This window comes from Somniosus microcephalus, chromosome 18, assembly GCF_052327205.1.
Source record: "Somniosus microcephalus isolate GS21.2 chromosome 18, FLI_Smic_1.0, whole genome shotgun sequence".
Lineage (NCBI taxonomy): Eukaryota > Metazoa > Chordata > Chondrichthyes > Squaliformes > Somniosidae > Somniosus > Somniosus microcephalus.
The window spans coordinates 19,933,006-19,959,949 of NC_141004.1; the positions used below are offsets into that span (position 1 = coordinate 19,933,006).

The 26,944-nt window shown below is 44.0% G+C and overlaps 1 protein-coding gene across 3 annotated transcripts; it reads right to left on the reverse strand.

The window, feature by feature from the left end:
* LOC147105084 (ras-related protein Rab-29-like) lies at nt 1–26,944 on the reverse strand. Of its 3 annotated transcripts, none has more exons than XM_086011159.1 (6): nt 26,815–26,944; nt 26,485–26,624; nt 17,488–17,559; nt 5,762–5,943; nt 3,220–3,341; nt 1–2,951 (listed from the first exon to the last, which is right to left on the reverse strand). In XM_086011159.1, exons 2-6 carry the CDS (start codon nt 26,603–26,605, stop codon nt 2,828–2,830), a joined length of 621 nt encoding a protein of 206 aa, XP_085867285.1. In that variant the 5' UTR covers nt 26,606–26,624; nt 26,815–26,944; the 3' UTR covers nt 1–2,827. The 3 variants fall into 3 exon arrangements, with proteins under 3 accessions (XP_085867285.1, XP_085867283.1, XP_085867284.1); XM_086011157.1 differs by having other exon boundaries at nt 26,760–26,908; XM_086011158.1 differs by lacking the exon at nt 17,488–17,559 and having other exon boundaries at nt 26,760–26,908.

Below are 26,944 nucleotides of genomic sequence, written 5' to 3' on the forward strand. Positions count from 1 at the left end.
TTTTTTAAAAAACAATAAATTCTTTATTTTTAAATATTACATATATTTTTCACATACAAAACAATGTAAAATTGCTACTATACAAGTGCTTGACCACTTGAAACTTGCTTAACAAAGTTCATAATGGTATCAAAATATGAGGAGGAAGTATCAAAATATAGGAGGAAGTCATTTGGATTGCACTCTTAGTCATAAACTGGAGAAGCTGGGGTTGTTCTCCTTAGAGCAGGGAAGGCCAAGAGGAGATTTGATAGAGGTGTGCAAAATCATGAAGAATTTAGATAGAGTAAATAAAGAAAAAATTCCAGGGTTATGGGGAAAGAGCGAGGGGAGTGGGACCAACTGGATTGCTCTTCGAAAGAGCCGGCGCAGACTCGATGGTCTGAATGGCCTCCTTCGGTGCTGTACTATTCTATGATAAATACAAGCAGTCTGCATGCGGTTTGAGGTTGAGATGACACCACAAACCACAAGGCTGAAGCATTTCATCAATCTCACCCAAGTCCTGAGATGAATTATTACCTTGGAACCCCAGCCTGCATTATTCTTTACAATATGTATACACACAGAGTTCATGGCGAGAGGGGGAAGCTCAATTCAAATTTTATCCAGTTTGCCGGCACTGGAGGAAGGGGCCTTCTATTGATGGTCAAATCACGAGGTGACCGGCAGTAATATTTGGATTTTACGATGCATTACTACAAGGAGTAACATAGCCTATATTACAAACATTATGAAAAATAAGAGGCAATGTATTTGATTCCCTTTTGGTTGCCAACAACTACTTCAGACTGCATGCTGTGAGGGAAGTACTAATCCATTAAAAAAAACACATTATTACAGTGACCAGATCAGTGTGTCCCTCATTTTACAGATTGTAAATTAACTAATTTGATACATACATACTCATCACAAAAGAAACTTCCATACAAGAATTCGTGCCCAAAGCCAACCCGTGAACTATTGGGAATTCATATTTTGTCACCCAAACCACTTCCACCAAAGCTGCCATAAATGTTGATTATACAAAACTATTTCAAAAGGCTCTTTTTACAGCAATAGTTTACTAGCAAGTTACAAATAATATTACAGTGATCAAAATATCTTAAAATGTTCCTGTGATTGCCAAGAAATTTCCCCAAATGTCACGGTTTATACACAACTAAACTAAGTGTAGAGATTTCTGGACAGTGCAGAAGCACAATATACAAGTCCACGGATCTATCAGTAATAACTTTAACCCCCCATTTTCAGACAGTCTTTTGGCAAAAACCTGGAAGGCAATCATATGCCCAACTTGGCTGAAGGACCGTGTATGGAAGGAGGGAATTTAAAGATCACAAAATCAATTAAAATGCACATTAATCCTTTGAGTACTGCAGTTGCAATTTCACAAATGAAGGTTGTTCCAAAAATACTATGAAGAAAATATAGAAAAATATTTGTTCAAAAGGCACTAAGTTGGTGGAAATAAAAAGGCAAGAGCAACAAAAGTCTGCAGTCATGGATTTTCCTGATTCATTAAATCCAAATTGCCCCTTTTCTCTTCAGCTGGAATTACTTTTTTTTTAAATAATCAAACTCAAAGATTCAAGGCTTTGCACATTTTCTGAAATTTCAAAAATGGTATCCACCCATCAGAAGAATTATAGCATACAAAAGAATTTCAGTGCGGTTTATACAGATGATAAAGAAAATCTAATGCCACAAATTGCAGCACACAAGTACAATTAGTCAATCATTCTCTCGCTCATAAGAGCTGAAAGCAGCATTTAGATGTTAGCAGGACTAATTAATTAATTCATAAATGCCATCACCAATGGACCGAGGAGCTTCTTGGTTGAAGCAATACTTATAATTTTTGGTCTTAACAAAAAAGAATTACAGCAATTCTGCAGCAAACACAAAGTTAATAAAAAAGTGAACAGATTTGAAAACAACTCCCACAGTATTGTGCATTATGTTGCCACATTCACCCATAAAGCTAGACATTGGCTACCCAACTACTAGTTAATTTAATGCTTTCCAAAATTGGCCTCAATAAAATTATTTATTGCCTCATTACATTATGGGAATAAAAGCTAGCAATAGCACATTCTAATCAAGTGGCTTATAGGCTCCCTTAAGATTCATCAAATTGCTATTCCCCGTGGATGTACGTCTGCAGTATCCTGTCTGATTTATACTTTTTAAAATGTGAAAGTGTAGCAACACAGAATATAATAATATGTACAATAGCAAATACGTATAGTACAGAATGTTCATCATTTGGTTTGTACAGAATTCCAGAAGCACTGGTACAAGTATATACACCTGTAGAAAGTGAACAGTTCATCATCATTGAAAGAAAAATCCTGTGAGCAGTTTATTTGTTTCCTCCCTGACCCTAGATCAAACTCCACCAAAGTCATCATAGGAGTTCAAACTGCAAAACTTCCAACAAGAACAATTTGCAAATTTATAATACTGAAGGCCAACTTTACTTGATTTTGAGCCAAGTTTGTTCGAGTCCGTATCTTTAGTAAATCACTATCTGGAGTGAAGCTAGAATAAAATCAAAGTTCTACTTCTAACCCTACGTCAACCGGGAGATTAGAACTGAATTTTGGGTCGAATTAGCCCACTAACCAATTTAAAACTCTGACCAAAGATCAAATCAATTCAATAATCAAAAAACTGGCATTAACTTGCATGGCTGTGAAGCATACAACATTTCAATGTTCAGAACACCTCCAGAACTAGTCTGGTGAAAACTAGTCAATTTAGTGCATTAGAAGACTTGGTGGCAATACAAATTTCCTCGACATATGTAGTGCATTATGACTTTTCAACAGCATGCTGAATTCCGATGACTTTCAGTTGCTGGCACGTCCCTTAGCTGAATATAATCCCCTTGGTTTGGGGGCGGAGATCCCAAACTACGTTTTGACATCAAACACTCTACTAATACTCTGAAAAACAAAGCAAGCGGGATTTTAAGTTAATGCTGAAAGGCCTACAGTAAAATGCTCATCTATATAACGAGGTTAAAATGTCCAGAATTCTAAAAACATTTGAATTTTAAATAAATTGTACAGCTTTTGCTTCTCTGAATACTGAACACTTTAGGAAGCGGCAAAAAAAGCAATATCTTGAAATTAAAATTTCCTGTAAAACATTTCATTATGATAGTAACGGATTCCAAAACAATGAATTCTTTGGAGTGGTTCCACAACATACCTCATGGCTTGAGCAACATTCTTGTTTTCTTTCACAGAAGTTTCAATCCAACCAACAAAATGGTTTTCTTTACTGAACAGATCAATCTCACTTCTGGTGATTGCCCATTCTGACAAGTCACACTATTTGGGGGTAAAAAAAAAGAACACTGAGCATAACAAAACAAAATTCCAGTTTAGGGAGTTAAAGCAAAAATTACCCTTTTCTAAACACTTAAAATTACTAATATTTATTGTTAAACAACTACAGCTATGGATGGGATTAAAAAAAAACTTTCAGCGACCTCCAAAGTGAAGATTTAGTTGGAATTCCTATTGGTGGCAGGGACATTTCTCCTCAGCAGATGGTAAAGGAAAGATGTGACACTGTTAAAGGCTGTTCTGAAATAAAGTCATGTCATGAAGCCAGTTTCTCATTTATCCCTTCCCTCCCATTCAAGCTATATTGGCAAAATAACGACAATAAATCATGATGGTCACAGCTTTACTGTATTTGAAAAAGATATCCAAGAATATTTAATCATGTTGCAAATTTTTCTTAACAGCCCACATGAATATGGTATTTAAAATACTGTTTGACGGTGCGACACAGCTTATCCCAATAATTCTAGCACCATCTAGTGGTCAATTTTGTAATATGAACTTTATTTTGGCAATGAATTATTTCCCCCCCCCCCTAATTCATGTTTCCATGTAAGCACACCTGCTTGACGGGAAGAAGTTGGAGAACTGCTCCCAAACATCCACCGATACTGCTCCACCGCTGACAGCGAGAAGGTGCACAACAGGAACAAGAGCTCCCGTTCCTTCCGATGCGCCATCTATTTGTTGAGGGAAGCATCAGGTTTCTGTTTGCCACCTTTGCTTGAGATCAGGAAACCATGAACTTGCATTCCATCAGTATTGCGAGCACGGGGGGGGGGGGGGGGGGGGGCAGAGAAAAACTGCTAAACCACTTCAAGCATGTGAAAAAGAAGTGTGTTTGTATATGCACAGGATACAGTAAAATACCAAAAAACAAAGCAAGCCAACAAAAGCCTAAAGACTGAGCAGAATTATTTGAGAAACAGAAACCAAAAAGGCAACGTCAAATTACCTAGCCGGACTAAAAATTGGCGTGGCAAAATAGATACAAGGCAACAATAAGTAGAGGGGGTCACGTTTGCATGTTGGGTAGTGACTAGTAGAGATTTGCAGCAGTCTGTCCTAGGTCTTTTGTTCTTTATATTATTCAAAAATCCAATTGAAGAAAAGAGCACACTTACAAAAATTAAAAGGAAATTTGCTACAAACAACTATACGAACAGGTGACCAGAATAAAATCGCATTCAAATGAATCTAAGCAAATTAAACAGCTGGGTTAAGGAATGGCAGATGTGATTTAACGTGAACATTGGCTATTCCCAAAATAAGATCAATGAAAGGTTGCTGCAGAAGAACTAATGGGATCCAGGGTGAATCTCAAGAACCCGGATTAGAAGACAAAACAAAATTTTTTTTTTAAAACCCTCAAGACATTTGGAAGACAACTTTCATCACTCTTACTTTCAAAAAGTTTTTGATGCATTATAGAGCTGAAAGAAATGTCATATGGGCGATTCAAGTTATAAGGTTGACAGTTTACTTCTCATTTGAGGAAAGGATTGAGAAGGCACATAATTAAGGTCTTTAAGTTAAAAAACACATAAGCAGGTTATTTACATTTAACCTTAACTAAAGTACTGGAGAACAAGTAGGTAAGTCAGCAAGCTTCAATGAGCAAGAAGGATCAGATGTTCTTCCCCCACTCCCACTCCCCACCAATATTAGCAGATATGTGAAATATACTCTCATCAAAAGTGCTAATGTTAAATCTTAAAAATGAGACGTATAAATATCTGGTTTCGAGCAGGATTAAAAGTTGTAACAATAAGTGTCGAACAATCACTAAGGAACACTAATTCTCCTTACAAAGTGATTTCAGAATGCAACCAAAGTGGAATGTCACAAACTCCAATGTTAGAGAAAATGAGTGTGGTCATGGAAAAATCTCGCAGAATTTTAGCGTGTCACATCTTGGAATCTTTTACCCGTGCTCATTTGTTTTTGTCAGCAGCATTAAGTGACGTAAATTGGGGAGATTTCCAGGTAGAACAAACTGGTGGAAGGATGCAATGGGTCCAATAACATCTTCTCATGCCATACTTAAAGTTCCGTAATACTTAAGTGCAAGTAGAACAATTGCTGCTTGCATTTCAGTCCGATCTGTTTGCAAGCCAGCTCATAGTCAAAAACTTAATATAAATAAAAAGTCCAAACTTTTGCTTGGCTGCATTATTTTCTTTGGAAGGAAATAATGCACAAAAATCAAATGAGATTTTTGCATTGATGAGTTCTACTTGCCATTTTAAAAAAAAAGTTTGACAAATTAGGTTTTACTATAAATTAGTCCAAGTGCACCCTGTTTAATTCAGAGTTGCAAGACTTTCCTTTACAAAATAGCAAAGTTAGTATAAATCCTGGAAGCAGGTAAGTGCTGCATTAAATCTACTTCTTCAATTCACCTTGTTTGCCAAGAGGACACATGGCACGGGGCTTCCATCCACCAAAGCTACTTTGCTGTCTAAATCATGCTTCCACTTCAGGCAATTGCAGAACGTTGTCGTATTTGTCACATCAAACATGACAATGCATGCTCCTGCATCTCTGTAATATAGTCTGGTCATGGAGGTGAATCGCTCTTGGCCTAGGAATACAAGTTAATCAGTTATTCACCGAGCTGGGTGCTGACTTACAATATAGTCCTTTCACCTCCTGTGAAATGATGAAAGTCTCTTTCTAGTAAATATTCAAGTGACAAAAATTGGGGGGTGGGGGGGGGGGCAATGTCGCCCCCAAGGTGCACAATCGCGAGGTCCCGCACAGGCTCCTCACAGGCTGCTGCCACTGGAAGATACCGAGCAGCAAATTTAAAGGAACCGTGCAGGGGAAAAAAAAGAGGGAACATTGGCGGTAGTGGGGGAAAAAGGGAGAAGAAAAAAAGTACCAATTCATTATGCAGCAGACAATTTTGGTATCTCACTCCATTACAAAAAGATAGACAATTTAGATAAAGTAACTTGCTTAGGCATGTTTCTAAAATAATACTGTACTGGGGAAGCTCAGGGACTGACCCATGCTGTAACTAATCGTTTGAGTGCACTGGATATAAAGCAGAACAGCATTCTGCCGTCAAATACCAATCCCTTACCCAAGTACACAAAAAAGTGAAGTCCCTTCATTCTGGGTAGTAGTGCGTTTGCCTTCTTTTAATTAGCACAAAATTCAGAACTAGGGCATCACTCACTCAACTATTCTACAATTCATGCTAACAGCAAAGCAGAAACACTTGAACAGCACTCGATAACTCTTTGCAGCCTCGAGGACACAAATATATATGAAAGTAAATGCCTCTGCAATGCATAATATTGCTATGAATGCAATATTCGAGATCTCATTTTAGAGCAGAATATTCTGGAAGAGAAACAAATCTTAAATCACCACCCCCCCGGTACACGAATGGTACATTTTCTAAAAAAAGAGACTTAGGCCTAGAAATTCAGTATAGCCACTTTTGGGGCGGTAAAGTCGGGCGGCCGCTAAAGTTTGCGCCCGGCGCAAAGTCGCGCCCCCTTCGCCGATATTCAGTCGCATCACCCCAAGAGGTTGCTGCTGCGCTAAAACAGGCGATGCACGACTATCTTTAGGCGCTAAGCCGGCGGTGTTGAGTGATACCCCCGAGGCCGGGCGCAGCGCAGGTGCGGCGAGTTCTTGATTGACGGCAGACACTCTGGCGCCGGTCATCTCTTAAAGGGGGAGGGTGGATTTGTTTGCCTGCCACGCCCTGCACACTGCAGCCCTCAACCTAGGCCTGACCACTTCAGCTTCACCTGTACAACGCCCAGGACTATGGTGAAGGCCAGGGAGAGAGCGCAGCGCTTCAGCGACGGAGACCTGAGGGTGCTGGTTGGCGGAGTGGAGCGCAGGCGCCATGTTTTGTTCCCAGAAGGTGGCAAGAGGCCGTTGCCCAGCGCCTACCGGAAAGCCTGGAGGGAGGTGTCCAACAGGGTGTCTTCCAACAGCGTTGTTGCCAGGACTCCTGTGCAATGCCGGAAGAAGTTCAACGACCTCACTCGGGTTGTCAGGGTGAGTACCCTTTCCAGTGTCCTCCTCATCATTGCATGTGCACCTCACATTATGGGCAAAGGGACCTGAAAGCCCTAATGGCCAGCCCTCATCCAGCAGCTATGGGACTGGCATGAAAATCAATTGCACATTCAGCACTTTACACACTGTCCAAGCTATTCGACCATGGGAGGCATTGCAGACAAGATCAGGGCTACACACTGTGCAAGCTATTCGACCATGGGAGGCAGTGCAGACAAGATCAGGGCTACACACTGTACTTAGAGGCCGTCCTCTCTCTTGCAGGCCAAGGTTGCGCACAACCGGCGCAACCGAACTGACACCGGCGGAGGCCGTCCTGACCTCAAAGAGCTCTCCGACCTCGACCAGCGTGTGGAGCGCATTATGGGAGGCCGGCTGATTGGCCCCGTCGCCAGTGGAGATGCCGACCCTGTTCTGGGCACCAATGGTAAGGGCATGACCTTTTGGACCTCTCTCGTTCCACTTGCGCATCAGATCAGCATCCTTTGCCACTGTCCGACCAATGCGGTGAATGGCACCACGCATGCCTCCCTCGCTGCCGCCCTGTCCTCACTCTAAAGCTACTCTTGTGCCTTCCTGCTTTCAGATGGTGAATCGCCAGGTGAGGAGGGGAGCCCTCAAGCTGCCACTGTCAGCCCTTCGGAAAACGAGGAGGAGGAAGAGGAAGCCGGCCCATCAGTGCCACCCTCAGCCACGCCAGCCCATGGCGATGTAGGGGACACGTCTTCCCTGGAGGGGAGCCGGGGGGGGGGGAAGGGTCGGAGGAGTGTGAAGCTCTGGGGCCCAGCGGCCTGCAGCAACGCGGGAGGGGTGGGGAAGCTCGGCGGACTTCGCCCCAGAGGGTGAGTGCGGCCTCCAGTCCTGCGACGGTGAGCGCAGAGGAGGTGCGCCTCCTAGAGGAAATGGCCGTCCAGGCTGAGCGCAGGCACACTGAGCTCATGGCTGCAGTGGCAAGGATGCCTGACTCCATAGAGTCACTGGCAAGCAGTGTGCAGGAATTCGGGGCAGCACAGGCCAGGAGTCTGCAACAATTCAGTGCAGCACAGGCCAGGAGTCTGCAGGACATCGCGGCAGCACAGGCCAGGGGTCTGCAGGACTTCGCAGCAGCACAGTCGGCTTCTAGCCAAGTGCTCAGTCGTGCCGTCCATTCACTGGCTGGTGTCATGCGGACACAGACCAGGGCCACACGGGCACTAACTGCTGCCACCCTCGCTGGATCAGCCAGGCATCGCCAGGGCACTCGCCGCGCAGCAGCAGCCCAGCAGTCTGTCCTTCAGCTGTTTGCTGCGCATGCTGCAGTGCTGGCCCGTGCGAGTGCCAATGTGTCAGGCGACCAGCGAGCACCTGCGATCTGCCAGGTTGCCACCATTCCTGCAGCCGACACCGCCACTCCGCCATTGCAGCTGCCACGAGCTGCTGGAATGGAAGATAGAACAAATGAATGCAGAATGTGAAGGAATGATGTATAGGAATAGGAAGATAGAACAGATGAATGCGTGGCTAAAGGGATGGTGCAGGGGGGAGGGCTTTAGTTTCCTGGATCACTGGGTCTGCTTCTGGGAAAGGTGGGACTTGTACAAGTCGGACGGTTTACACCTGAACCAGAGGGGAACCAATATCCTTGCGGGGAGGTTTGCTAGCACTGCTGGGGGGGGTTTAAACTAACTTGGCAGGGGGGTGGGGTACAGAGTGGAGCTATAGTAGGGGGTGATTTACAGCCAAATACAGAGGGAAAAACAAGTCAGCTGGGAAGGCAAAGCAAATATGTGAAGGGAAGAGAGAATATGGCAGGGCTGGAAGGCATTTATTTCAATGCAAGGAGTCTTGCAAATAAGGTGGATGAACTGAAGTTGTTGTTGAACACATGGGAGTACGATATTGTTGCTATCACAGAGACATGGTTGAGGGAGGGTCAGGACTGGCAGCTCAATATTCCGGGGTATAGAATCTTCAGGCGAGACAGAGGGGGGTGTAAAAGGGGAGGGGGTGTTGCAATATTAATTAAGGAGTCAATTACTGCTGTAAGGAGGGATGATATATTAGCGGGTTCCTCTAATGAGGCCATATGGGTAGAACTTAAAAACAAAAAGGGGGCAAGCACTTTGCTGGGAGTGTACTATAGGCCCCCAAACAGTCAGGGGGAGATAGAGGAACAGATATGTAGGCAAATCTCAGAGAAGTGCGAAAATAATAGGGTAATAATAGTGGGGGATTTCAACTTCCCCAATATAAATTGGGATCGTCAGAGTGTGAAAGGCTTAGAGGGTGCAGAATTCTTAAAGTGCATCCAGGAGAGCTTTTTGAGCCAACATGTAGAAAGTCCTACAAGAGAGGGGGCGGTACTGGACCTAATTCTGGGGAATGTAGCCGGGCAAGTGGTGGAAGTGTCAGTAGGAGAGCATTTTGGCGACAGTGACCACAATTCGGTGAGATTTAAGGTGGTCATGGAAAAAGACAAAGACGGCCCGGAAATAAGGGTTCTAAATTGGGGGAAGGCCGATTTTAATATGATAAGGCAGGATCTGGCCAAATTGGACTGGGAGCAGCTACTTATAGGAAAATCCGCATCAAAACAGTGGGAGACTTTCAGAAGGGAAATAGAGAGAGTACAACGCCAACATGTTCCTGTAAAGGTCAAGGGTGGGACCAACAAGCAAAGGGAACCTTGGATGACAAGGGATATACAAAAATGCATTAGAAATAAAAAGGGGGGCTTTTGGCAGTTACAAAAGACTAAGGACGGAAGAAGCCCTAGAGGAGTATAAAAAATGCAGGGGCATACTTAAAAAAGAAATTAGGAGGGCGAGGAGGGGCCATGAAATAACACTGGCGAGCAAAATAAAGGAAAATCCTAAGATGTTTTATAAGTATATTAAGGGCAAGAGGATAACCAGGGAAAGGGTAGGGCCCATTAGGGACCAAAGTGGCAATCTGTGTGTAGAGCCAGATGATGTAGGCGGGGTTTTAAATGAATTTTTTGCATCTGTGTTCACTATGGAGAAAGATGATGCAGACATAGAAATCGGGCAAGGGGGCTGTGACATACTTGAACATATTAGCATCGAGAGGGAGGAGGTGCTAGCGGTTTTAGCAGGCCAAAAAGTGGATAAATCCCCAAGCCCGGATGAGATGTATCCCAGGCTGCTGTGGGAGGCAAAGGAGGAGATTGCAGGGGCTCTGACACAAATTTTCAGAACCTCTCTGGCCACAGGGGATGTACCAGAGGACTGGAGAACAGCTAACGTAGTACCATTATTCAAGAAGGGTAGCAGGGATAAACCAGGGAATTACAGGCCAGTGAGCCTAACATCTGTGGTAGGGAAATTATTGGAAAAAATTCTGAGGGACAAAATTAGTCTCCACTTGGAGAGGCAAGGATTAATCGGGGATAGTCAGCATGGCTTTGTCAAGGGTAAATCATGTCTGACAAATCTGATTGAATTTTGAGAGGGGGTGACTAGGGGGGTGGACGAGGGAAATGCTGTGGATGTGGTTTACATGGACTTCAGTAAAGCTTTTGACAAAGTCCCGCATAGGAGACTGGTCAAGAAGGTAAGAGCCCACGGGATCCAGGGTGCCTTGGCGCGTTGGATCCTAAACTGGCTGAGTGGCAGGAGGCAGAGGGTGATGGTCGAAGGTTGCTTTTGTGACTGGAAGCCTGTGTCCAGTGGGGTACCTCAGGGATCGGTGCTGGGTCCCTTGTTGTTTGTGATCTACATAAATGATTTGGATGAGAATGTAAAAGGTATGATCAGTAAGTTCGCAGATGACACGAAAATTGGTGGGGTGGTAAATTGTGAGGAGGAAAGCCTCAGGCTACAGGACGATATAAACGGGTTGGTCAGATGGGCGGAAAAGTGGCAAATGGAATTTAACCCTGAAAAGTGCGAGGTGATGCATTTTGGACGGACAAATAAGGCAAGGGAATACACAATGAGTGGTAGGACCCTAGGAAGTACAGAGGGTCAGAGGGACCTTGGTGTACATGTACATAGATCCCTGAAGGCAGCGGAACAGGTAGATAAGGTGGTTAAAAAGGCATATGGGATACTTGCCTTCATTAGCCGAGGCATAGAATATAAGAGCAGGGAGGTTATGATGGAGCTGTACAAAACGCTGGTGAGGCCACAGCTGGAGTACTGTGTGCAGTTCTGGTCGCCTCACTATAGGAAGGATGTGATTGCTTTGGAGAGGGTGCAGAGAAGATTCACCAGGATGTTACCTGGGATGGAGCACCTCAGCTATGAAGAGAGGCTGGACAGGCTGGGGTTGTTTTCCTTGGAGCAAAGAAGGCTGAGGGGGGACCTGATTGAGGTGTACAAAATGATGAGGGGCATAGATAGGGTAGACAAAGAGGAACTTTTCCCCTTAGTAGGGGGGTCAATAACAAGGGGGCATAGATTCAGGGTAAGGGGCAGGAGATTTAGAGGGGATTTGAGGAGGAACTTTTTCACCCAGAGGGTGGTTGGAATGTGGAACTCAATGCCTGAAAGGGTGGTAGAGGCAGGAACCCTCACAACATTCAAGAAGCATTTGGATGAGCACTTGAAATGCCATTGCATACAAGGCTATGGACCAAATGCTGGAAAATGGGATTAGACTGGACAGGGATGGATGGGCGGCGCAGACACGATGGGCCGAAGGGCCTCTTTCTGTGCTGTAAAACTCTATGACTCTATGACAGACTGCTGCCGCCCAGCCAGAGTTGGAGCAGTCAGCAGCCGGCCACTCCAAGGCCAGAGCTGGTGCAGGCCGACCCCCAAGGGCATCTGCCGTCTCGCCATCTGCCCCTCAGCAGCCTTCCCCCAGCCTTGCTGCAGCCACTGGGCTCCCATTGAGGAGCAGCAGCAGGGCGGGCAGGGGCCAGGCAAGGATGCGCAAGGCATCGCCCTCGCAGGGCAAAAAGTAGAGGCATGCACAAATGCCTGGTGCTTGTTGTAAGGCCGACACTGGTGCAGTTGTTTTTGTGCAAGGCCGAGACTGGTGTCTTTCTTTCTTTTTGTAAGGCCGAGACTGGTAGTTTTGTGTTTTTGGAGGGGGCTTCTCCACATGAGCATGTAACGTGGGAAGGGCAGAGGTTTTCAATAAATTATTGTTGTTAAATTGCAGTGTGCATGGTTTTTTGGTTAAGTCCTGGTTGCCCTGCTCGGCTGAGGGCTTGTGGAGCGGCTACATTCATCTGCTGACATTGGCACAAGCCATTCCCTGAGAGGGGGCCTAGAACCGACGTTCAATAAGCCGGCGACGGGCGGCCCTTGCACTTTGTGCCTCCCTCCTGTGCTGGTCCTCCTCCTCCGGTGGTCCTCCAATCTGTGGTGGCAGTGGCTGAGTCCTGCGGATAGCCAGGTTGTGCAGCATGCAGCAAACGACCACGAAATGGGAGACTCGCTCCGGCGAATACTGTAGGGCTCCACCGGAACGATCCAGACAGCGGAACCGTTGCTTCAGGACGCCGATTGTTTGTTCGATGATGTTCCTGGTCGCTTGATGGCTCTCGTTGTATCTCTCTTCAGCGGGGTGCTGGGCGCACGGAGCGGGGTCATCAGCCAGGTACACAAAGGATAGCCTTTGTCCCCGATAAGCCATCCGCGTGGGTGAGGCTGGGCCTGGAACATGTCTGCCACAGAAGTCTGTCGCAGGATGAAGGCATCGTGGCTGCTGCCTGGAAAGCGGGCATTGAAAGCTAGGATGAGCTGCCTGTGGTCACACACCAGCTGGACGTTCAGCGAATGGTAGCCCTTCCGGTTGCGGTAATCCTCGGCATTCTCCAGAGGTGCCCGCAAAGCCACATGCGTGCAGTCAATGGCGCCCTGCACCATGGGGAAGCCCGCGAATGCTGCAAAGCCCATTGCACGCTGTTGCTGCTTGGCAAGGGCCATGGAGAAGGAGATGAACTGACGTCTCCTTTTGAAAAGGGCATTGGTGACCTGGCGGATGCAGCAATGCACGGCGAACTGGGAGATGTTGGCAATGTCCCCAGTAGCGGATTGGAAGGAGCCGGTGGCATAGAAGTTGAGAGCCACCGACAGAGACGTCCTGCTCCTCAGCTGTGGCTGCAGATCACTGCCAAGCAGCTGGCAGATCTCTGTGACCACGTCCCTTCTGAATCGCAGCCTCCGAACACACTGCTCCTCAGATATGTTGAGATAGGAGAACTGCTGGCGGTATACCCTGGGTGGGTAAGGCCTCCTTTGCCGACGCCTGTTGCCCCCTCTCCGTCTAGCCAGGGCTGCCACTCTCTCACGGCGTCTGTGAGCCCTTTGGATGTAATTGAGAAAGCCTGCGTTGACACCCATTGCAGCCCCCATAATATGCTGGCAAACAATGAGATGTCAATGAAGGCAAAGACTACTGGAAATCTGTGGCCTGAAGCCAGAAGTACCTGTCCGAGTGTTGGGCCAAAGCAGAAAGCTATCTACCTTGGTCTCTCTCCAAAGATCCGTTTCGCAAGAGGGAGTGCTGCGAAATGGCAGCCTTTTATATTGCAGGAGGAGTGCCCTTTAATTTGCGCCCCCCGCATCGGCTGAGCACCGTTCCACTTAACAGTCGCTAGGGCCGCCAGGCGCACAATGGGGCATTGCCACTGAAGTTCCGGTTGGGGGCGCACAAAGGGCGTTGCACGAGGAAATGACGTCATGATCTGCGCGCGCAAAGACTTTGTGCCGCCGCTAAATCTCTAGTGAAGTTGGGGCGAGGCGCAGTTCTCGCTGCGCCCGGGCGCTACCCGCCTAGCGCCCGACATCTACTCCTCCTAAGGCGCTAACGGCTGGCTCAAGCAACTGAATTTCTAGGCCTTAAAATTTTCTGAGAAAACACTGATAGTCACCTGTCAGTAATGGATTGTATGTTATCATCTACCAAGGACTTCCCCTCCCACCTAGTTCCAGAGTTAAATCTTACAAATAGGGATAAGAGTAATGATGGTACTTATAATCCAACTTTTATTTGCCATAATCTCTTAGTTACAAGGCTCTTAATGTTTTGGATTATATTTTGTACCACAACAGACAACCAGTCAACAAGGGCATTTCTGTGATTAAAAGCCAATCCTTCCTGCATCAAATTCACACACATGACCTCAGCCAGAGGCACCAAAAAACTTAGCAAAGGAGGGCAAGTGTTTTTATTTCAGCATTTTCTGTTTTTATTTCAGATTTCCAGCATCTGCAGTATTTTCTTTTTGCCAAATGCAAGTGGCAGGCAAGGCTGGGATGTGAACTCGGCCTAAACATTCTACCACTAGAGTTAGTGACACACCCTTTTTAAAAATTTGTTTATGGGATGTGGGCATCGCTGGCAAGGCCAACATTTATTGCCCATCCCTTATTGCCCTCGAGAAGGTGGCGGTGAGCCGCCTTCTTGAACCGTTGCAGTCCGTGTGGTGAAGGTACTCCCACAGTGCTGTCAGGTAGGGAGTTCCAGGATTTTGACCCAGCGACGATGAAGGATCGGCGATATACTTCTAAATCAGGATGGAGGTGGTGGTGTTCCCATGCGCCTGCTGCCCTTGTCCTTCTAGGTGGAAGAGGTCGCAGGTTTGGGAGGTGCTGTCGAAGAAGCCTTGGCGAGTTGCTGCAGTGCATCTTGTAGACGGTACACACTGCAGTCACGGTACGCCAGTGGTGGAGGGAGTGAATGTTTAAGGTGGTGGATGGGGTGCCAATCAAGCGGGCTGCTTTGTCCTGGATGGTGTCGAGCTTCGAGTGTTGTTGAAGCTGCACTCATCCAGGCAAAAAAATGGTTAATCTGATGAGAATTTTGTGGAATAAGGCCCTGCTTTAATCCTTTGACATTTGTGTGAAAAATACTTTAAGATTGCATCTAGAATTGTAATTTAGTCTGACAATAATGTCAAACAATATATATCTTACGTTTCACACAAAGACGATAAGGCCATTGTAGGACTTTGTGCTGGATTATAGCCTTAAAACGTACACTGGCCTTTTATTTATTTAATAAAAACTTCACAAAACGTTAATCCTACTTTTTTTTAAAAATATATAAAGTATCCCCATTCTATTTGGTAACATATGAATTAACTTTTTAAAAATGTAATTGCTTTCTATTTAGTCAGGTCTCCCCATGCCATACACTGTTCCTCACCATGGAGCTATTAGAAAAGAGGATTTGAGTACAAGAGTAAAGACATCTTACTGCAATTATATAGGGCCCTGGTGAGACCACGCCTGGAGTATTGTGTACAGTTTTGCTCTCCTTACCCAAGGAAGGATATACTTGCCATAGAGGGAGAGCAACGAAGGTTCACCGGACTGATTCCTGGGATGGGGGGATTGCCCTATGAGAAGTGATTGAGTAGACTAGGCCTATATTCTCTAGAGTTTAGAAGAATGAGAGGTGATCTAATTGAATACAAAATTCTTACAGGGCTTGACAGGGTAGATACTGGGAAGATGTTTCCCCTGGCTGGGGAGTCTAGAACCAGGGGTCACAATCTCAGAATAAGGGGTCAGCCATTTCGGACTGAAATGAGGAGAAGTTTCTTCACTCAGAGGGTGGTGAATCTTTGGAATTCTCTACCCCAGAGGGCTGTGGAGGCTCAGTCGTTGAGTATATTCAAGACAGAGATCAACAGATTTTTGGATATTAAGGGAATCAAGGGATATGGGGAGTGTGCAGGAAAGTGGAGATGAGGTAGAAGATCAGCCATGATCTTATTGAATGGCGGAGCAGGCTCGAGGGGCCAAATGGCCTACTCCTGCTCCTATTTTTTAATGTGCTGGGTCAGAAGGTAAAAGGAAAGATGAGCTTCTTCCAGATTTTGACATCATCATTCTGGAGTTCACTACCAGTAGGCGTGCAAGAGTGGCCTTGGATGACTGATTTTCTTTGCTTCGCACAGCTCCCTAATGCAATTTCCAAGATAGAAAACTTGCTACAGGAAACTTTGTGCTATCCGGAGGTGAGCTATCTGGCAAACTGGAGCCACCGGCAGAAATCAGGTGCCGTTTTTTATTCTTCTTGTTTGTTTTCTTTGCTTTTTTTTTTCCCCCCCACAGTCAAGCAGTGCAAGGTCTGTAGCTATAGCAACAGCTTTAGCTACAGACCCTTGCAGCCACACACGAGTGTTTAGAAGCTGTTGGTAAGCAACAGTGATTGTTGTCAGATACGGAGATCTGTATCTTTCAACATTAACTCTGGAGTGTACGGCACTTTTTAGGCAACGGCAGCAGCTCGGTCCCGTCGGTGCCGGATAGCACAAAGTTTCCTGTACATGGTTGTCAACAGACGATTATTGCCTCACAATCTCCATCTTATTTCTGAACAATATTTCAACTACGACTGTTTCTATCCCGACTGCGACAATCTCCCAAGCAGCTAATCTTGGGGGCTGTTGCTGCGATTTTTTAAAACCGGTGTGAAATACTTGTGTGCTTACGAGAGTTCAGAAGGGGGCTGACTGTAATGTTAGGAGTTGTGCCATTCTTTTCAATGAGTCCCATTTCATTTACTGCATCACTTATATAAAGAAAAAAAAAAAAATCATTCATGTGATGTGGGCGTCACTGGCATTATGTGAATGTTATTGCCCGTCCCTAACTGCCCTCGAGAAGATGGTGGTGAGTTGCCTTCTTAAACCACTGCAGTCCGTGTGGGGAAGGTACTCCCAGCGGTGCTGTTAGGGAGGGAGTTCCAGGATTTTGACCCAGCGACGATGAAGGAACGGCGATATATTTCCACGTCAGGATGGTGTGCGACTTGGATGGGAACTTGGTGGTGTTCCCACATACCTGTTGCCCTGGTCCTTCCAGGTGACAGAGGTTGGGGGGTTTGAGAGCAACATTCCCTATAAGCTGCGCGGCCACGCAGATCTCTGCCTGTCCCATGCAGCCCGGGCTCAGCTTTTGCAATGTTAAAGTTCGCGCATGCACGAAACTGTGAATGGGCCGCGCAGGCCCTTAAAGGGGTTGTGTACCGAAAAAAAAAAAAAAAATTACAGGGAACATTGCTTGGGAGGCATATTAACATTGGAATCTGGAGACCACTCAATATATATATTTATTTAAAAATAGCCTCTACTTTAAACTTTTCTGGTTGAGTGCATCTAACTAAAACAGGCACTTACCTGCAATGTCCCAAAGCTGGAGTCGAACGGTCTCAGTGTCAGACCATTGTATAATCTTCAGTGCAAAGTCAACTGAAAGTAATAAGACAAAGAAAATACAACTGGAACATCCTGAATAGAAAAAAATCTTTAAAACAATGTTCAATAATTTAGCAAACATCCAATTAGGGGTCAGCATTGGTCCCCATTTTCCAAAATAAAACCCAGCCAAGAGAACTCTGCTTCAGGTTCCCCAATAAATAGCCTTCCTGGATAAAACATTTGGGGGTTAAAGCATATGATTGTAGCTCCCTTCTCCACTGATGAAAAATCCCCCTCTGCTTCTGTAGTTCCACAGAAGTAAAATGGACCACTTCATAGATTTAAAGCATAGGTTTAAAGTAATTGGTAGAAGGATTAGAGGGGAGTTGAGGAGAACTTTTTCCACCCAGACTGTGGTGGGGGTCTGGAACTCACTGCCTGAAAGGCTGGTAGAGGCAGAAACCCTCATCACATTTAAAAAGTACTTGGATATGCACTTGAAGTGCCGTAACCTACAGGGCTACGGGCCAATAGCTGGAAAGTGGGATTAGGCTGGATAGCTCTTTTTCAGCTGGCACAGCTACGATGGGTCAAATGGCCTCCTTCTGTGCAGGAAATTTCTATGAGTCTATGATTCAGTTTTCCCCTCCCCAGAATGGGATGGCACACCACCTTGAAACAGCTCATGTAGGATTGTTTTAAATTACAATAGCTTTCCATTGCAATGTTCATAATGATTAGAGAGTCAGCAGACACCAAACAGCATTGCATCTGTAAACCAATTCAAATTGAGAAATTATGTAGTAGTGAAATGAATGGATCAGGCAGGAAAGTCCCAGAGTATTATTGTATATTTGATTCATTTTATTGCATCACCTCCAATTATGTCTTGCAAGACATACATTCCAAAGTGAGAAATTGCACTTAAAGATTATGCCTATAAACGGAATTTGAAAGAGGAACAATCCCATTGTACAAACCTTGGAGTCATTGGGCAGGATTTTCATTGGGCCGTGAAGGTGGGATTGGAGGCATGTGGGGGATTAAAATCCCGAAATCGGGGGGGGGGGGGGCACGAACCCATCCCACCCCCAACCTGCCCCCATGCCAGTTTCAAAGGAGGTGGGTACCCGACCCACACTGGGACCCGCCTCCGAGGCAGGGAGGGGATTAGTGCCAATTAACTGCCCGTTAACAGGTAGTTTTTTGCCTAATCCCTATTTTCATTCTTGAAGTGTGGGATTCCCGATGGCTCCAAACCACGCCAAGTTAGTGAGGTGGGCCGTCGGGATGAAGGGCTTGGAGGGGTCGAGATGTCCGGTGTTCAGGTGAGTGATGGGTGCATGAGTGCAGAGGTAAGTGTGTTTGGTCTGTGTAAAGTGTTTCAAGAAGTTTTACTTACATTTACATACCTTTACAGCCTTCCTTCCCTCAGGTCTCGGGAGTCCCTCATCTCACCGGCACAGAAAGCAGAATGGCTGCGAGCTGTCAAAAGTTCCAGCATTCAGCTTTCTGTTCTGGGGAGATCTCTAAATCATCCGGACAGGAAGGAATTAACTTAGAGTACAGATTTTCAGTGTTTGACAGCTTCAAACAGCTGTCAAACACTGATATTTCATCTGTCAAAAGGTCTTGACAGATGAAATATCAATCTATGATGTCACCTGTTGCCGGGTGGCCCTTAATTGGCCTGCTGAGCCTGCTCAACAAGGTCAATCAAGTCAAAATCGCATGGGTTGGCTAGAACTCGATGGAGGCGGGACTACAACCCCGAAAGTTGTAGTCCCGCCTCCTACCCGACTCCTCAATGAAAATCCAGCCCATTATGTAGGCAGCTCCATCTTTTACTACATTGATCATTTTGATTAGTTATCAGGAAAGGGTAAGGCTGCAAACTTACCATCTTTAACTACATGGAGGAATGCACATTGAAATCCTGTTTAAAGGGGTTTGTTACCAGTGTCATAGACCCAAATTCTCTATTTAAAAAAAGAAAGCTATAGAATGATTCCTAAACTTTAGTCGTAATAGGCTGATCAAAGCCCAGTGATAAAGATGACTTCATTTTCACAAAGGCATTAACTTATACTAAAATGTAGAACAAATTGATGAAATTATGAAGGCTTTCCTGCAGTGTAAACACCTTTTATAACAACGTTCATTAGTTGGTTGCTACCAACTAGTATGGAATCTGTAAACAAAATAAAAGAATTATACAAGAAAAGAGGAAACAACTTGAGTTTCTATAGCATTTTCCCCCAACCTCAGGACATTCCAAAGTATTTTACAACTAACTAATTACTTTTGAAGTGTAGTCACTGCTGTGTAGGAAAACAAGGCAGTCAATTTGCACACACCCATAAACAGTAAGGAGATGACTGACCGGTTATTGGTGGTGTTGGTTGAGGGACGAGTGTTGGCCAAGAAAATTCCCTACTCTTTGGGGAAAAAAAAGTACCATTGGATCCTTTACAAAGGCCCTTGGTTTAAAGACTGAGCTGAAAGACAGCACCTCCTGCAATGCAGCACTTCCTCAGTACTGCACTGAAGCAGCAGTCTAGATTATTTGCTCGATTCACAGAGTGCCACTTGAAACGACAATCCCAGGACTCAGAGCCAAGTGTGCCATCAGTTAGCCAAACTGACACCTGAAGTACTACAGGAAACTCTCGATTTACCAGCACCTAAATAACCGGAAAAATTCAGGAGTAGGTTCAGGTAAGTTTTACTTCATATTAGTGGCCGTTCCTGGATCTGTGGCTGTGTAACTGGGGTTCCTGCACCTGTTGCTATGCAACAGGGATGCCTGGATCTTGTGGCCGGGGTTCCTGCACCTGTTGCTAAGCAACAGGGAAGCCTGGATTTGTTGCGGTGTACGGAGCTCTCGTACCTTTTACTATACCTCTCTGTAATCTGGACTTTTTGATAAACCGGCACCACGCCGGTCCCGTCGGTGCCGGATAAAAAAAAGTTTCCTGTATAATGAACGAGTGAAACTGGTAGGGAATTCCCAGTGTGTTATTGTACATTGGACTAACACCATCGCCAATTAAGTTCTGATAAATGCATCTCAAATGTATTCCCCCCACCACATGAGAAATTGTGCTCATGACAAATATTGGGGTATAGATTTTTAATCTTCAGCACCTGGACATAAACAAACAATCGCCTGGGCGCAGCACAGAGGGGAAAATGTGGCGGGGCGGGGCAGGTCATGCGCACACAAGGAAGCTTGCTTAATTCTCTTTCCATTAAGGTATACAATCCTTCCTGCATGATTTTCCTCTGTGCGGCGCCCATGCTTTATACACGGGCACTAAAGACAAAAATCTACCCATCACGGGAACATGAAGCAGCTGGAAAAATCCATTGTGTACATCTATCTCCATCTTTTACCCCGTGAAACGTTAAGTGTCATACAGGGCGCAAAACTGTTGAAATATGAGAGATAGGATTGTTTTAAAATACTGCCATGCCCAGAAAGTTCTTAAAAAATTAAGCAGCGACAGTTCCATTAGTGCAAAAACACTTATTGCAGCATTCTCATTATAGATCACACAATGACATACACAATGCCATCATGCTTCGACACATTATGTTAAAGGAGAGCCTAAAACTTAAGTTGAGTGTTTATTCAGTTTTAAAATGGTCTTTATAACTGACTGGACGTTGGTATTCTGCTACTGGTGCAACTGGTTTCTGGGTTTAAAGAAAAAAGGGACTGAACTGCGAGAGACGCTCATGTGTGAGGTACTGTTCCTTGGAAAATAAAGCGAGATCTACAGAAAATATCATAGGTCTGCCAACAGAACAAAAACTTAAGTGAATATGCTCATTGTACTTTATGTACTTGTTAGAGGCAGTCTAAAGCTTGTTACAAAACATACTTATTCCACTGGTGTTACAAAATTACAAGCAGCTTATGATTTGGTAGCGCAGTGCATATGCTTTGCAATGAACCCACTGGTTTTCAATCCACTTGACTGCTTCTCCAAATTGCAAAGCTCATCCTTCAATTATCACCAGTCCCTTGCGTGATATTTTGTGAAATTGACTGTCAACTTAACCACATCCTCAAAAGCAATTTAAGGATTTGGTATGGTTTCATTCCCCCCCTTCCCCCACCCTACTCCCACTCTGAATTTTTATTCAGCAGATTCCTTTATATACTGATTGCTCAATTATGTCCCTTATAACTAGAGACACTCAAGACAATTACAATCTCATGTGAGCTTGTAACTATTTCTCAACACTTCCTGCAAGACTTTCCTTTTCCCATTTGTCCTCATTTAAAGAGGGGAAACTGGCTAAGCCTAACTGAATTTTCAAAAAAGCATTTCCTCATGCACAGCTCTGCTCACCCATCATCATTGGTATTACATTTTTACAATCATCAGCAACTTAATTTAGATCATGTACACACCCAGCTGATACACAGCTCATGCTTCTACTGAGCCTTTTTAAATTGACAATTCATCAAAGACAAGACATTCCCATCTCAACTCCGTTGCATGTTTTGCAGATTGCACTGCGATATAAACGGTTTCATTTACTCCTACTCTTGTTTAAACCTCTCCGCCTCTCTACCTCTCCTCCTTTAAGACGCTCCTACCTACCTCTTTGGCCAAACTTTTGGTCATCTGCCTTAATTTCTCCCGATGTGGCTCGGTGTCAAATTTTGTTTTAGAACACTCCTGTGAAGCGCCTTGGGATGTTTTACTACATTAGAGGCGCTATATAAATACAAGTTGTTGTTGTTGTTTTCGTTAAGGAAACTAATTGATAATTCCACGGTTCATGGTGTGATTCTTGTAGTGCCAATAATTAAAAATGTTTAATACTCTGATAGGGATTAAAGAAGTCGAGAAATTAGAAAAGTTTATTTTTATAATACTATAAAGATACAGTAACAAGTTTGCACAGCAGAAATCTACTTTTTAGGTACTCTGATCATGATCTCACACTCATTGTTCAGCTTCGATGAAAATCACATGAGTAGAGGGCAGCAGAACAACTGGGCATCTTAAAATTAAAGTTTTTCTATAATTAAAAACACAAAGCACAAGGGGAAAAAAAGATAGCAAAATACTGCGGATGCTGGAAATCCGAAATAACAACAGAAAACGCTGGAAAAACTCAGCAGGCCAGGGCAGCATCCGTAGAGAGAGAGAAACAGAGTCAGCGTTTCAGGTCGAAATCCTTCATCAGGTGACGGGTCCCAGACCTGAAACGTTGACTCTATTTCTCTCTCCACGGATGTTGCCTGGCCTGCTGAGTTTTTCCAGCGTTTTCTGTTATTAGGGGAAAAAAAAAGATTTACCAAGCAGAGACTTGTACATAGTTTTAAAAAAATCAGACATTGCTGCTTTTAAGTTCATCACATTCGTGGACTTTCACTTCAAGAATTTCCCTAAAACTTGTGTGTATCAAATGGTTTATTATCATCTTAATCCTTACAATAAATATTTCATATAAAAAGACACAAGATTTCCAAGATAATTATTTGTTCTGTTCCGGTCCTGTTGACTCAGAATTTAGGTCAGCATGAGGAATGGCATCTACAGGACAGTTTACAAGAGAGGGTGAAAATCAGAAAGGTTGGCACCATTTACCAAATCCCAAGACAAAGTACAGGATAACTGGGTGGGATAATGTCTTGAATTCTTAGTTTCATCACTGATGCTGAAGATTCATTTGTTTTTAAAAAGTGAGCTTTAATAATTAATGCCTCCACATCATTATCGACAAAAAACAGGAATTTAAAGGTTTTGTGTCCTATTTACATTTTAGAAACTTCTATACACTAAATTTAAAGACAATAGCAGCCTAAAAGTGACAGCAGTTAATTAGAATGCAAAATTTACTGAAGTAATATCACATGACTAACGCGAGGTTAAAAAAAAATTCACGTATGAGGGGTTTTGATAAAGTAATTAAGGAAAATCTGTTTCCACTGGCAGCAGGGTCAGTAACCAGAGGGGACAGATTTAAAATACTTGGCAAAAGAACCAGGGGAGGGATTAGGAGATGTTTTTAAAAAATGAAGCAAGATGTTCTGGAATGCACTGCCCTAAAAAAAGAGGTGAAAGCAGATTCAATAGTAACTTTTAAAATTGAATTGGATATATACTTGAAAAGGAAACATTTGCAGGGCGATGAGGAAAGAGTGGGACTAATTGGATAGCTCTTTCAAAAAGAGGCACTTTCACAGGCATGGAGGGCTGACTGGCCTCCTTCTGCGCTGTATGATTTTATAATTCTATTGACACTGAAAGATAACAAGCCTCAGAAATAACAGCAACAAATTGTACTTAGAAAGCACTTTCAACATGGGAAAAACATTCCAAAGCACTGAAGGGAAGACACCAAACCACGAGAGAGTAGGAAGAGTGGATAATTGTAACACTATTTACTTACCAATTTACAAACACTTAGCAAGCCAGTAACTTTGTTCTTCGCTTCACAAAACCTCTTCACAGTTAAAAAGTTATTTTTTATTCCTTTCTCCCAACACAGTAAATATACACTATTTTAAGTAAATACCATTATTAGTTTTCTTCTCCAACACAAGAAAGCCATCCTCCTTTTGTTCACACTACTATATATTTTTTAAAGTCACATAACATTAAAAAACTTCACACAACTTATATTAAAAAAATCACAAATAAACATTAAAAAAATTCACACAAATTATATCTAGTGTCAGCTGTGGCTCAGTGGGCAGCACTCTCGCCTCTGCGTCAGAAGGTTGTGGGTTCAAGTCCCACTCCAGAGACCTGAGCACCAAAAGCTAGGTTAACACTCCACTGCAGTGCTGAGGTGCCGTCTTTTTGATGAAACGTTAAACCCTCTCAGGTGGACGAAAAAGATCCCATGGCACTATTTCAAAGAGGAGTATGGGACTTATCCCCGGTGTCCTGGCCAATATTTATCCCTCAAACAACATCACTAAAAACAGATTATCTGGTCATTATCACAATGCTGTTTGTGGGAGCTTGCGGAGCGCAAACTGGCTGCCACGTTTCCCACATTAAAAAGACGTGCATTCAATACAATACAATACAAATCGCTTTATTGGCATGATAAGGTACATCTTATGTTGCCAAAGCATCAAAATACATTTATGGTTGAACACATAAACGCGGTTCCATTCATACAGTGTATAAACAGGTATATCCCTGAGTTTATAAATATATTTTCGCCTTGTTTATATATACTCTTGTCTTAGTTTACTGGTTGTCCCTCTGTTCATGGCAAGCTGTAACATAGTGTGCCGCCAGTGTTACACAGCTTCTCTCCTCCCCCAGTAGGAATGGGAGTTTTTGGTTGTCAGTCAGATTTCTGAATTCAGGGCATATTTGTGAGAATTTTTGATAGAAATTCTCTCTGATGCCCTGATATTTTCCACAGGCTGTGAGGAAGTGCATCTCTGTCTCAACTACTCCCTGACTGCAGTGAGAGCATATCCTGTCTTCTCTTGGCAGCCTGGTCTGCCTGTGTCTGCCTTTTTCGATCGCTAGGCTATGTTCGCTAAGTCTGTACCTTGTCAAGGTTCTTCTCAGTTTGTTATCCTTTACCATGGTCAGGTAATCAGCTATGTTGTATTGTCTGTTTAGGGCCAAGTAGCAATTGAGTTTGCTTTGGGTTTTTGTTGTTTCTGCCCAATATGACAGATATTTTTCCTTTTGCTTAGCGACGATTGTGTTGGGTCGAATTCTTTGTGTTACCCTGTCACTGTCCTGGGGCTGGTTATTGTTAGTATTGTTATTAGTTACTTCACTGAGTCCCAGGACTAGTTGACTGAGGGTATTCTTCTTTATGGTCAGCTCTTGGCATTTCAGGGCGTCGTAGTGATAGCATTGGGGGTTGCTCATTTGTAGGTGATTCCAAAATTTGGTGGCTCTTTTTTGGATAGTGATTATTAATGGGTATTGGCCTAGTTCCGCCCTGCATGCGTTGTTTACTGTTTTCCTTTGAGTCCGGAGGATACTTTTACAGAATTCCGCATGTAGGATCTCAATTGGGTGTTTGTCCCATTTTGCAAAATCTTGTTGTGTTAGTGGTCCCCAGACCTCACTGCCATAGAGTGCAATTGGTTCAATTACTGATTTGAAAATTTTGAGCCAAATGCTAATTGGGATTTCTATTTGGATTGATTTTTTGATGGCATAGAAAGCCCTTCTTGCTTTCTCTTTCAGTTCATTCACAGCCAGTTTGAAGTTTCCCGTAGAACTGATTTTTAAGCCCAAGTATGTGTAGTGAGTGGTTTGTTCAATTTTGGTTGTTCCTACTGTGAAATTTATTGTGGGTCCATGTTGTTTGGATCTTTGCTGGAACACAAGGACTTTGGTTTTTTGGGGATTTATTGTCAGGGCCCAAGTCTGGCAGTACGACTCCAGCAGGTCCAGGTTCTGCTGTAGACCCTCCTTAGTTGGTGACAGCAGAACCAGGTCGTCGGCATAGAGGAGGAATTTAACCTTGGATTCATATAGGGTGAGGCCGGGTGCTGTAGATTGTTCAAGTAGTTTTGCCAATCCATTAATGTAAATATTATTTATATAGCACCATTCATATAGCACCTTTCACGACCACCGGACGTCTCAAAGCGCTTTGCAGCCAAAGTACTTTTGGAGTGCAGTCACTATTGTAAATGTAGGAAACACAGCAGCCAATTTGCACACAGCAAGCTCCCACAATTACAACAGTGACTACACCCCGAAAGTACGTCATTGGCTGTAAAGCGCTTTGAGTGAGATGTCCGGTGGTCGTGAAAGGCGCTGTACAAATGCAAGTCCTTGTTTTTTTTGAAAAAAAAATCACAAATAAGTAACATCTAAAAAATTCACACAACTTATATTTAAAAAATTCACAAATAAATAACATTAAAAAAATTCATGCACATTATTATAAAATCACATTAAAAAACATATATATTAAAAACACAAGTAGCATAAATAAATACATGTCGCCTCTTACCTCCCACGGTGGATTTGTAATTCTTGCTGAAGTTGTCATTGGCGTAGCGCTGCACCAGGGAGGTTTTGCCCACCGTGCAGTCGCCGATGAGCAGCACCTTGAACAGGTAGTCGGTTGCCATGGTGTGGTCCGGGCGGGGGCTGCGTGAAGTGAGCGAGTGAGTGAGTGGAGCGCAGCATCAAAGCGCCTCAACAACACCGCCCCTCAAGCCCCGCACCAAACATCACTCCCACCCCACACAACATCAACAAAAAATAACAACAACCAGCCCTCACCTCAGCAGCTTGATTTTTAAAAAATATATATATTTGTATTGCTTGAACAACAAACCCAAAATATTTTCTTTTTTTAGTTTTCAATTTTTCGACGTCTTCCGCCCAGCTTTTTTTTGGGGGGTAAATTTTTCCTCCCGCTGCGTCAAGTGACGGCGCTGCACTCTGGGAGTTGTAGTTTGCCAAAG

What these genes read in the sequence shown, in the direction of transcription:
- LOC147105084 (XM_086011159.1), bottom strand. Translation starts at nt 26,605, where the DNA reads ATGGCAACCGACTACCTGTTCAAGGTGCTGCTCATCGGCGACTGCACG. An exon ending in GTGTCCTCTTGGCAAACAAG is followed by an intron (nt 3,342 to 5,761) that starts GTGAATTGAAGA and finishes ACCCCCAAATAG; the next exon opens with TGTGACTTGTCAGAATGGGC. An exon ending in AATGTTGCTCAAGCCATGAG is followed by an intron (nt 2,952 to 3,219) that starts GTATGTTGTGGA and finishes TTTGTTTTTCAG; the next exon opens with AGTATTAGTAGAGTGTTTGA.